General features: G+C 40.8%; 1 protein-coding gene across 2 annotated transcripts in view; it reads right to left on the bottom strand.

Annotated features, from left to right (window-relative positions):
* SLC71A1 (solute carrier family 71 member 1) overlaps nt 1-12,508 on the bottom strand; it is a 35,636-nt gene that overhangs the window by 18,711 nt on the left and 4,417 nt on the right. For both annotated transcript variants that reach the window (XM_088673133.1, XM_035121507.3), the window contains exons 2-7: nt 6,999-7,094; nt 4,565-4,627; nt 3,368-3,495; nt 2,291-2,405; nt 1,649-1,867; nt 197-310 (exon numbers count right to left, since the gene is read on the bottom strand). In XM_088673133.1, the coding sequence (XP_088529259.1) occupies nt 197-310; nt 1,649-1,867; nt 2,291-2,405; nt 3,368-3,495; nt 4,565-4,627; nt 6,999-7,094 (735 nt within the window). The remainder of the gene's footprint in view (nt 1-196; nt 311-1,648; nt 1,868-2,290; nt 2,406-3,367; nt 3,496-4,564; nt 4,628-6,998; nt 7,095-12,508) is intronic.

The following is a 12,508-nucleotide window of genomic DNA, read 5'->3' on the forward strand; positions in this document are numbered from 1 at the left end:
AAGCGGTGGCCATAGAAAATCTCGTCGTATAGCGAGGCAACCTCCGATCAGAAAATCCTTTCATTAAGCGGAATTTTCGTCTAGCAGGGCATTCGTCTAGCGAGGCACCACTGTATTAACAAATCGTTCTGGCTTCATCACCCCTCATTTCTGTCAATTAATATTCCACAATCAAAATAATTAGGCAAATGCTTACTTGTCTGAGGTACAAGAAAAAGCTGGAATACTGTCCTGCCTCAGGGAGGTATGAGAGAAAGACTGTTATGCAGATTAGCAGCACTATGGAATCCTGACCAACTTTCTTCAATGACTAGAACAAGGGGAGGAAAGGAAAATGGTCAAGTATCATTTATAGAACCCATGTGATATAGTGGTTAGAGTGTTGGACTAGGACCTGGGAAAGGAGGGTTCAAATCCCCACTTGGCCATGAAGGCCACTGGGAGACCTTGAGCCAGTCACTGCCTCTCAGCCTCACCTATCTCACAGGGTTGTTGCGGGGTTTAAAGGAGAATGGGGGAGGGGAGAAGTATGCATGCCACTTTGAGCTCCTTGGGAGAAAAAGATGGGGTTTAAGCGCAATAAAATCCTGGGTGGGCCATTAGGGTAGGGAATGTGTGCATCCCCCAACCCAGCTATATTTTCCCTCTCTTCAGGAATTCTCCAGGACACAGTAAGGTTTTGAAGGGCTATATACCCATCAAAGCTAAATCCTCCCCAATCACACAGACATGTATAGTCTGAAGCAAAGAAAGGGATTTTCAGAAATCGGTTTGTTACTTTCATGTCTCCATTCTGGACCTTCATAAAAAGCAAGGCCAGCTAGGACTGAGCTTTTCTCCTGCAGCTGAATTTCTGTCCCTGCCCATTTAATAAATGGACAGAATTCAGTCCTGGTGTAGCCATTTCAGCTGGGACATACAGAACCATCCCTTACCCGTTCATTCCTCTCCTGGAGTTCAAGGATATGCTCATGTTGAGGCCCAAGTTCTTTTGAGTCCTGACACTGCCCCAAATATTTTAACAGTAGTTAGTGAGCCTGTTACACTTGGCTGGGAACTTCCATATACAGTTGAACCTTGGATCCTGAATGCCTTGCAAGTCGACCGTTTTGGCTCCCAAATGCCGCAAACCAGGAAGTGACTGTTCTGGTTTGTGAACTATTTTTGGAAGCCGAGCATTCAGTGGGGCTTCCACAGCTTCCGATTGGCTGCAGGAGCTTCCTGAAACCAATCAGAAGCTGTGCTTTGCTTTCCGAATGTTTTGGAAGTCGAATGGACTTCCGGAACGGATTCCATTTGACTTCCAAGGTATGACTGTAGTTTCTTAAGGCAGTTGGGGACAGCTAACTGGCTAAAGAAGAATCCTGCCTAGACCTCTGGATAGAGAGATTCAGTAAGCAAAGTTATATGGATATATAGACCAGCCAGGCATCTAGCCACAGACCAAGTGTGTTCACACGTTTTGAAATTGTGCAACCCCAGAGCCTTCTAAAACATTAGCTAAGCAACCAATCGCAAAAAGCAGTGGGGTGAAATTCCGGTACAGACATGCTCAACAAAACATTTACTGTTACACATTAATAAAATCTCCAGAGTTTCAAGGCATACCACAGTACCCTCTGTACCAAACGTTTAAATACATTATTACCGCAAATGGGTCAGCTTGTTCCCAAGAAATGGGTGCTCCCCACGACGCAGGCCTCATCTTTTCTGGCAATGATTCAGGTACAGCAACAAGGATAAAGCAAATATCCAATAATGCAATAGCTGTAGCTAGGACCACAACCAGGCTGTCTCCGTACACACGACCAAGGTAGGCACCAATGGCAGGACTGGTAACTAAACTCGCAGCAAAAGTTGCCGAAACCTATGAATGATAACAGGGATAATATTTTTGGTGAGTAACCACTTCCTCTCTTTCTAATGCCAAGGAGGATTCAAGAAAGTTGACAGAGAAATGGAAAGCATTTAACACATAACATCACCATAAGTTTTGGCAATTTATAGACTTAATGATCATGATTTTCCTATAGCAACTGTTGAATGTTAGGTAACCGAAGAATGACTTCAGGTTATGAGTAAGAGTAGCAATAGATAGTTCTTTCGCAATACAAAAGAAGTAAAGATTCTTCTGATAAATAGGAAAGGAAGCCAGCACTGTAGGATGCTAAACCAAGAAGAACCCAATTAGGTGCTTGTACTTCCTGTAACGTGTTACAACTCACATTAAAAGAATTCTAATTACTAATGACTGTTGTGTTTAAAACATTCAGATAAACTACACACATACCAAGCCATACGCCATGCTCCTTTCATGTTCTTGGGTTATATCTGCTACATAAGCAAACACCACTGAAAAGGTCACTGCAAAGACTCCAGAGACAGATATAACAGCAAAGTACCACCTAGGAACAAAAACACACATAGTAAGATCAAAACTAAAAGGGATAGTTTCTTAAAGGTAGTTGCAATTAACAAGAAAAATCCTAACCCGGACTGCAGAAATACAGCCAAATTTTCAAATAAATTTTCAAATAGAGGACCACTGAGTAAAAGGCAGCATTTTTCGGCCAACCTTTCCACAATATATTAAATTTTAAAAGCTTTCATATTTATTTTATTTATTCAAAGTATTTATAAACTGTTGCTAAGCCCATACAATGCACACAGAAAGAAAAACATGGGTTATGTTAAGCACATTGAATAGGTGCATTTGGCATACTTTGTCAGAGTGAACGTCCTTGAGCCATAAAAAGTGAATATTTCAGCAGAAAAGGAGAAGCAAAAAATGACATATAACTGGTCATTCCAGAGAGACGCTCTATGCCAAAAACCGTATAGGACTCATTCTTGTCTAAAAACCTGAGGAACAAGAAATTGCAGAGTCCCATGAACCAAATCTCTGCTTCAATAAAGCCTAGGGACTGCAGGAAAGCCTAAAGCATACCAAGAGGCAATGTTGATCTCCAGCACTGCCTGAGAGCAAAACAAGTCGAGCAGCCAAGGACTGCTTGTCTATGTCATTCACAATGCGTTCATTGGTGAGTGAGCTGGCACTCTGCTAACAAGCACCAACTAGCCTTGCACAAAACACAGTTCAAGTTTTGACATTTTGTCTTCTTCTTTGGTGATCGCTCGTAGCTGAGTAAGATTGTCTTCCATAAACACCATTTTAACAATGAGTCCGTAAGTGACTGTGGAGGCCAATTCTGGATCCACACGTCCTTCCACAGTGAGGACATTGGGTTCCGGGCGGGAGTCAATCACGATGTGGATTTGCCAAGCGTGCCTTCCTTATAATGAAAACCAAGCACACAAGACTAACATGACAGGTGTATACAGGCAAACTTTAAAAGGGGACACTAACCATGGACTGATCTTCATTAGTGGAATTGGTGCACAGGTAAAAAATACTGTTAGCAGCAGGAAGGATTTTCGGCCCCAAACGTCAGACAGAGCCCCGATCAGAGGGGCGCTCAGGAAAGACAGTAAGCCCTAGGAAGTAAAAATAAATGCTAAAGTGAAGGACAGTGCACACACTGAAGGCAAAAAGAAGAAGTGAAAGGTTTAACACCCTGATACATTCATTTAAAGCAGTGCTTCCCAAACTTAGGTCTCCAGCTGCTTTTCGACTACAATTCCCATCACCCCTGACCACTGGTCTTGCTAGCTAGGGATGATGGGAGTTGTAGTCTGAAAAAAACCCACGTTTAGGAAACACTGATCTAAAGCCTTTTTAAAAGAAATACATTCATCTAAAGCCTACTTTTAAACAAAAAGATAATCTGCCCCTTCCTTGAAACGACTCGCTACTCTACAACAAGCAGATTCAGTTAATAGGATGCATATGACACAAAGTGAAGGATAGGGCTCATATGGATGCCTCTTAGCCCACCAAAAACATAGGTAGCCCTGCAGTACACCTTCCAGTTTTGGAGGTCGGCATTGCAAAAGCCTTTTTCTGTGATATAAAGCAGGCTTATACTATAGGTGAGAACAAATCACCTGCAGATAACCAGGCAGGAAAAAACTGTTTGGCCCTCAGCATGTTCCAAATAAATACTCGCTCAAAAATTTATGTTATCTGAGTGGCTCACAAAAATGATTACAAATGCATTACAAACTTGTTCTTTTTGATAAAGAAAACAAGAATTATAAAACTGAGAAGCCGATATTAAACACACACAAGTTGTTTAAAAGGCCTGGGTTAATAACACGTCTTCACTTCAAGATTGAACTAGAACATTAGGAATGCCTGTCACTACAGGAATTTAGTAACACCGTATCTTGAACCGAAGGCTATGATTTTCCTAGAGGTTTGAGGGGATTCTTAAAGGAATGATATGAAATATGTAGAGGGAACAAAGAATTACGGTAAATGCAGTCGTAACTTTTGGCTTATCGTGTTTGATCTCACCCTTAATTCACAACATCAGGTATAACCCTGAACTTGAATAGAACAAGGTGGAATAACTGAACCATTCAGATCTAATTTGCAGGCATTTGATTTATGAATGAATCATACACCTCAATAGAAAACATTTAAAAACTGGGCTGGTCTTACCTTTACACCTTGGATTAGGCCATTCATTAAAAATGTATGTTTGGGGAAGGTTTCGTGCAAAACCTGTGAAACAATTATGCATGTGACATATTAATGAAGGGCACCCAAGAGTATGAATACTCTAAGCACAAACAAGTTTCAAAGTCCTTAGCCTCCATTACCACCACCACAGTTTACTGAGACAGAATCACTTCCCTTCATAGCAGAAAATGCTCAATTCTGCCAATACTGCAAAAAGCTTATCACCATTTCTTACGTACATTGGATTTTTCTAAGAAAAAATGGAGAGGGAGAAGAAGAATGACATTCTACAACTAAAGGCCTGCAATACCTACAGCGTTATGATGTGATACAACTGTATCATTCAACATGGGAACTGTTTCTACCATAAAGAACATTGCAACTGCTGATGTATCCATGCCCACATTCATCAGAAATCCCAGTGTGGCATGGAGTTACTTGGCAGTGCAGCAATACTACCACCAGTAGCTTCCTTTTGCCCTGACTCTTGAGATACTATGCCTCTTTTTTTTAAAGAGACAGTTTCTAGGTTTCTGCATATGTGAATTCATATAATGCAGACACACTCATATTTTACTTTTTTTACTCATATTTTACTGTAGTGTATCAAACTACTATAAAATGTGATTGTGACTTTAAGTCTCTAATTATATTAAGGAAAATAAATATCTAATGTAGCAAAAGAAAAAATATATGATTACTCTGAAGAAACATGAACATCATGAACATCAAAGGAAACCATAGCATCATATGGTGGGAAAGAATTATGTGGTATTAAATTGTAACTAATTTTGTTATTCCAAATATTAATTTTTTAAAATGCTTATCTCTCTTTAAATCTGCCTGTTTGCTGGTTGTTTAATTTGGTCATTTGGAATTAATTTGGTCATTTGGAAAAATTCCCATATATTTTGTCCATTCTTTGAAAGATTGAAATATTTTTCCTTTCCAGGGTTGGACAATGCATAAACTTGCCAGATGCTAACAGACTGGCAAGCTAACTGCACTTCTATAAGTACTACTGAGTTTAGTATACATAGAAGAGCAGTTTAGGAGTATTTGAAATATTATATCTGATAATTTCATATATCATGTTTAACACCAATTTCTATTTCCATTTTTACACAATTCAAAAAAGTGCAAGTAACCAGTCAAAGGTTTTAGACAGCTAGTATAAATTATTCTAGTACCAAGTGCAGTTTTTTCTGTCATTACATAACAGCACACAATAAGCTACAATGACCATGCAAACACAGGAACATTGATGGGCAGCAATTTGTTTACTACCTCCATTATCATATTTGCATACACTGCACTATTTGCAGTTGTTTGCTTTTTCTGCATAGAGAATTTGGAATTCTGCTCACATTTATATCATGAGGCACTGAGAAGGAAAGTTTGACTCTTACTGAGGGGTGAGCTTGGAGAAAAGAAGTCTGAAGAGACAGAAGGCATGGATAGTGTGCATGCTGCAGAGTTAGAACTGGCAAAGGAATCTTTAGGAAGACCTTTCTCTGAAGATATTACAAAATTAAAAGCCCCCTATCCACATGCAAGCCAGACGTTGCTAGCATGTTTCTGGCCAAGACAGATTCACACTGCATCAAAAAAGGGGAAAGTGAAAGAAATCAGAGCAGAGCTGCCCTAGGAAATTCTAAATGGGTGTGTGTTTTGGAATTGAATTTACAGAAACACAGCCTCTGCTGGATTGTTTTAGGCTTTCCATGCTTCAGAAAGTTAGCAGTGAAATAGTGCAATTACTTCCTCCTCTTATTACAAAGCTAAAATTGTACAGTATATTCAAAGAGTGTTTATTTTTACCTTTCAAACGCAAGACAAGCCAGTTTACTTGGATTACATGAATATTTAACTGAGAACAGAACATTTACTTGAGAACAAATATCCCAGTCACACTATGTCCCTTGAACACAAACCGCCCCATTTCAGTTACATATTACCATCAATAACAGCATTTTGCCAGATACAGAAATAGCAATAAACCACAACAGAACACTTAAGAATATATTCAGAATTTGCTTTTAGCATGCATTAAGTCATCTTAATGTCTGCTTAAGGGGAATGGCTCTCTCATACAGCCATACACATAACCGGCCAGTCATGCCAAGACTGAACACATTTATCTGATAGCAAGCATAACTGTTTACTCTGTTGTGTATTTCCAAATAATCATGCACTGTTTTATGCAGGATACAGATGCACAATTCCTAACTTCCTAAACTGCAGTTTAGCAGCAAGAATGAGTAACCCATCTCACTCCTCCTCCTAAATATTTGCTTGCTGATTCAATCAAATCTCAGCTATTCCAAAGCAGGGAACTGTGATTTAATGTCAGTTTACTAACCAGCTTTAAACACCAAGGAAGAGTAATACAGTAATTTAAAAAATCACTTACCACTAAGGTAGGTGCTGTCAGAAGCCCCCATGCAAAGAATTCCAAAAATATTACTATCACAGCATGATAGACACTAGGTGAGCCTATTCCTTGAGGCTGAAAGAAAGAAATATAATTGTTACTACATATAGCCCAACCAGTCACATATTATTTCCTCACTAGCAAACAATAGGGAAGAGGTGGTTAACTGTGGCCTCAGATGCTGCTGAACTTTAACTCTCATCAGCCCCAGCCAACAGTACCAATGGTTAGGGAAGATAAGACTTGCAGTTCAACAGCATACAGACAGGCACTCCTTCAACAGGGGATGAAAACAGATGTTACAACTCAAGGGAATGAAATACACCCAAGCTGCATTCAGACATAATGGCAAATTACAGTTTGCAGTTGCATGCATGCATAGAACTTATGTCTCGGGTATTCTACCCACCCACCCGACCAGGAGAGATTTATAAAGTGACCTTGCTTGTTGACAAGATAAAAGTTTGTCACATTCATGCACAATGACAAATTTGGGTTTGGCCTTAAAGCAGTTTGTTCTTAAAGCAGGAACAAAATGTATGTTAGGATCCTTGATTAAGGGCAAATTAAGGACAGGTATTCAGGCAAAATGGAAAACCGATTGCTTGCTGGCTAACAGGAAGCTACTTTAGGAAACCCCCGTGTGTGAGTGGAGAAAGTGCATGAGCCCAAGACTCAAGTCTCCATGTGCACGTAATGGAAAAACCATAGTCTGAATGCATCAAACTATTCATACAATTTTTCAGTAAGCATTTCCATTTCCATTATGAAAATCTATTTTGACTCTTATATGATTCCACTATAGGTTTGAATACTGGTCCTCTATTCTCTCAGGTCAAGTGACATTCATTACAATGGTGCATGTTCCAGTTACCTATTCTTACATTACTAGATCGGTGTTTCCCCAATAAATCCTCTCAACTTAAAAGTGTGCTACTTCTTTCTTTTGCAAAGAATTGGCATACCTTCACGCAAAACCATGAAAATGTATCAATGACAAAGTAACATGCAGCCATAGTATTGCTTGGACAAATCAAAATGAGAGTATCCAAATTTTCAAGTGTGACCATTAATTGCATAAATGTATTGGAAAGCTGCCACAGCCCTTTGCTAAAATGGATGTTAAGGTTAAATGCCTTACTGTAGCAAAAACTCTTCAACATAGAACATCCTACAGGTAAGCCAGCAGCTTATTGTTTGGCACTACACCCAGAGACAATCATGTAGTGATTTTGGTTCTCTTGCTTACTATATCTCTCCCAATAACTCTGCATGAGACCACATTTAATTGGGATTACAAGTGCAATACATGTTTGAGGGCACGTAAAGGCTGATGCTAAAACCTTAACTGCCACAGGAATTCAATTACTCCTCAAACAGAATTAAGCCAAGAATGAGTACAAACGTCACAGCACAGTTTACACCTTTGTACTACACACAAAACCAAAAAGGAATATTTTAGTGTGGCACTGCTTTTTTTTGTTTTGGTCCCAAACTGAGTTGAATTTTGAATCAAAACTCATGCATGGAAAAACAGTACCCTGCCAAGAGTTGTAACTGCCAGAATGCTTCAATATTTCTCCAGAGAAGCTCCTGGCACTGATGCACCTACGCTTGCATTCTTTCTGTGACTACAGAAAGCTGGGGGAGGCGGAAGAAATGTAACTGGAGAGTTTGACAGTCTTGTTCATCAAGCTAAGATAGATTATCACCTGGCTGGGAGGCAGAAAAAGTCTGCATGCCTCTGCCACCCCTTACCAGCTGCAATGTGAGAGAGAATGGAGGAAAGTTAACCATTTCTCCATCTTTTACTGAGCTCCAAACACGATCTCTGACTTTCATATTGTTTCATCTCTCTCTCTCTCTCTCTCTCTCTCACACACACACACACACACACACACACACAAACAATAACGTCCTATTTAGCAGCTTTACTTATTTGCAAAAAGATTCACTTTCCCTCCCAATCTTTCAGCCAATTAGAAGGGGAGTAGCTGGTTGCTTCAGTTTCTGATTCCCCGTTTTTCTTCTTTTCTTGTCTCTCCTCTCTTTAACTTTGGGTTTCATTTGGTACCTTGAGTTTATCTTGTTCATAACCACCACTTAAACCAGAAATCAACCATAGAATAGATCAAGTTACATTCCTTCACACTGGCTATCTCCCACTCACCCAAAATAGGGGCATGTTCAGAGGAAATGTTTTTGGTCAGACACCAAAGCCACCCCCCAAAAATTGGCACCTAAAAATTGACTGACACACACACACAGAAAGTGGCAGCACCCAGGGTGTTGTGACATTTCCTTACATAAAATTGTTATGGCTCCTGCATCTGTACACTGCATCTTTTCTGGCATAGTGACACATCGATAGCACTCAGACCACCAGCAGCCAACTCAAGCTGATACGCTTTCCCAACCAAGCCAACAGAGGGGAGGATTTCATCTGCAGCTCCCCTCAGGATTTCATCCTTTTCCCAAAAGGACATGATGGAACAGTGGCAGATGGAGGGGAAAGGGAAGGTATAAACAGGAGCAGTGCCTCAATTCCTTGTAATTACTCATAACAGACTTAGAAAAAAGTTAAGAATCTCCTGCAAAGGATTAAAACATGGATTGCAGAAACCTTTAAAAAAACAACAGTACTCAAGCTGCAGTAGCATCACACAACTTCACATTTCTAAAATTCTAGAGCACTTTCAAATACAATCAAATTCTTAACCACATCCTGCCACACCCAAGAGCTGTATAGCATGCTTCCTTAAAATGGTGGTATGAACAAACAGAGTCGGAATTGACTGAATATTACAAATGGGGAAGTACAACAAAGATGAATGGCACTGAATTAATGTTACTTCCTTTTTCGGGGGCAGTATTCCTTTCTTTACTTAAACTTTTCTGCACTGACATTTTCTTGAGTAGTGTTAGCTCACATTATAGAACAGGAAAATTAGACAGAACTTTCTGTCACTTATGTACGTTTTCCTCCAGAAACATATTTTATAGTTCTTAGCGACGCTTGAAAATATCCCCACAGAAACATTCATTTATAAGAGCATCTGACTGACCACACTGCTTTTATATGTAGATACAAAAGTCAGCTATGTTTACAAGCAATTCTGCAACTTTTCATGAAGGCACCCGGGCATTAAATACGCAGCTGAAGACCACAGAGCACCAAACACATGGTAACTACTATACCATTATGTACAATCAGCACAGAAGGGCAATTACATGCTTCCCTTGGGGGCGTAAAGTAGTAACAGCACCTCCTCATTCTCCACAACAATCTTACTCAGGACTGGAACACAACAGCACTCCTTATCCAAGGGGGAAAATGCACTGTGATAGAAGCAATATTGTTTTTCCTGCATATGAATACTGTACATGAAGTTGCCTTAGAGCAGTGTTTCTCAACCTTGGGTCCCCAGCTGTTATTGGCCTACAACTCCCACCACCCCCAACCTCTGCTCCTGCTAGCTAGGGATGATGGGAGTTGTAGTCCAACAACAGCTGGGGACCCAAGGTTGAGAAACACTGCCTTAGAGTGATAAGTGTTTTAAACCATGATTTGCCATGTGTGCACTGATCATGCTCACTTTGCTCCTCTCCCTACTTGCACTGGAGAGAAACAAACCATGAGCCCTGCCTTCATGTTCCATCTGAACCATGTTTTGGATTTACTCCAAACCACAGGGATAAGCCAAAGTTTGTTCTTCGCTTATCAGCCGTGCTTTTTGGAGCAAAACAAACCACCATCCCTGCTTCAGATGCAATTCTAACCCAGTATTTGTGGTTTGTAGAGAGCGTATAGCCTATGCATGTTAAGCCATGAGTCAAAACGTCAGTCTGTCTAGTTCAGCTTTCTCCAACCAGGTGTCCTCCAGATGTTTTAGATTATACAGTGGTACGTTGGTTGTTGAACTTAATCCGTTCCGGGAGTCCGTTTGATTCCCAGAATGGTTGGAAAACCAAGGCATGGCTTGCAATTGGCTGCAGGAGCTTCCTGCACTCAATTGGAACCCACATCAGATGTTCAGCTTCCAAAAAATGTTTGCAAACCGGAACACTCACTTCTGGGTTTGCAGTGTTCTGGAGCCAAAGTGTCCAAGTACCAAGGCGTTCAACAACCAAGGTACAACTTAAAGCCTCAGTCTTGTACGCTTCTTCCTACTCTCCTGTGTGGCCATTTCCTCTCTCCTTGGATTAATCCAAGAATAGAAGTAGGAAATTGTGGTGCGTGATGGAAGGGACCATGTCTCATGGACTGGTTGGATGCAAAGGAGTGGTAGGATGAACCAGCTGGGGAACTACCAAGGGAAAAAGGCTCAAAGCATGGTGGTGGTGGGACGACATGAGTGGTCAGAGGGAGGTGGTGTCAGAAACTGGAAATGGGGTTTAGTGAGCGGGGTGAGACTGTGACAGAGAAAAGTCCAGAATCAGAGGCAGAAGGGTGGCCAGGAGGCAGAGATGAAGAGTCACGGGTGTCTCCCCCTCCTGCTGCAACAACCTCCCTGCTGCAACAACCTCCCCTCTTCGCCCAGACTTCCAAAACCAGATGAGGCATGAAAGAGGAAAGACAAGCTGCACACAGGGGCAGTCTCCAATTGCTTGCAAGAGGCGCTGGAGAGAAGACATAGATGGCTGTGGGGAGGAAGGAACTTTTAGTCTCAGCAACTGATTTCATGAAGTAAGATGCTGTGCTGAAACCCCTCAGTCTGTGAAAATAGTGCTTTGCTTATAAACAGTTATCTCCAGTTTTGAATTGTGTGATTTACTGACTGCCTGGCTTTGCGGCAGAATGTGAGCCTGAAGGTTCAGATAATCTCTTCCGCCTAATGATCAAAAATGATTTGGTGATTCATGTGAACCACCACTACCAGTAGCTTACCAAAGTCTAAGGCAGAGGATTTTCCTGCCTCTGCTACCCAAGATTCTTTAAGTAGTGATTCAGAGGTCTGACTCGATTGCCAAGCTAGGGCATTTGCCTTGGGAAGACACCTGCCTCATCTCTTGTAATAGGCAGTGCTGCAGGTGTCTCAGTTATCCCTTTAAGGATGAAAGAGGTGACTTTTCTGCAACAGTGTGCTTACTCTCCTGCTGGAGAAGAGCATTAGGTCACAATTGCAAACTCCTTTCTTAGCAATAAAAAGGCCACACAAGTACTGACGTATTACTGAAGCACTTTCAAGGATCAAGAGGAGTAATCCCCAGGACAACAAGCATTCCAAGTACATTAAATACCCAGATTTCTGGAGTAATTTATTAGGCACCCAATGTTTGAAGTTTCACATAAGTTTATGTTGCACTGGAAATTAGAAATCTGACCTGCAATAAGGAGTGTGAAAGTGACAACTAGGAAACTTAAAATATTTGTTTTCTAGTGTGGGCATTTGCAATAGTAATTTGACATAAAGGGTAGGAATTGAGCAGGAGGTGGAGGGAGAGGGAGATAAGTTTCACTGTAAGTTGTAAGAAGACATCCACTGAAT

Source organism: Zootoca vivipara, chromosome 7 (genome assembly GCF_965207765.1).
Source record: "Zootoca vivipara chromosome 7, rZooViv2.hap1.1, whole genome shotgun sequence".
Lineage (NCBI taxonomy): Eukaryota > Metazoa > Chordata > Lepidosauria > Squamata > Lacertidae > Zootoca > Zootoca vivipara.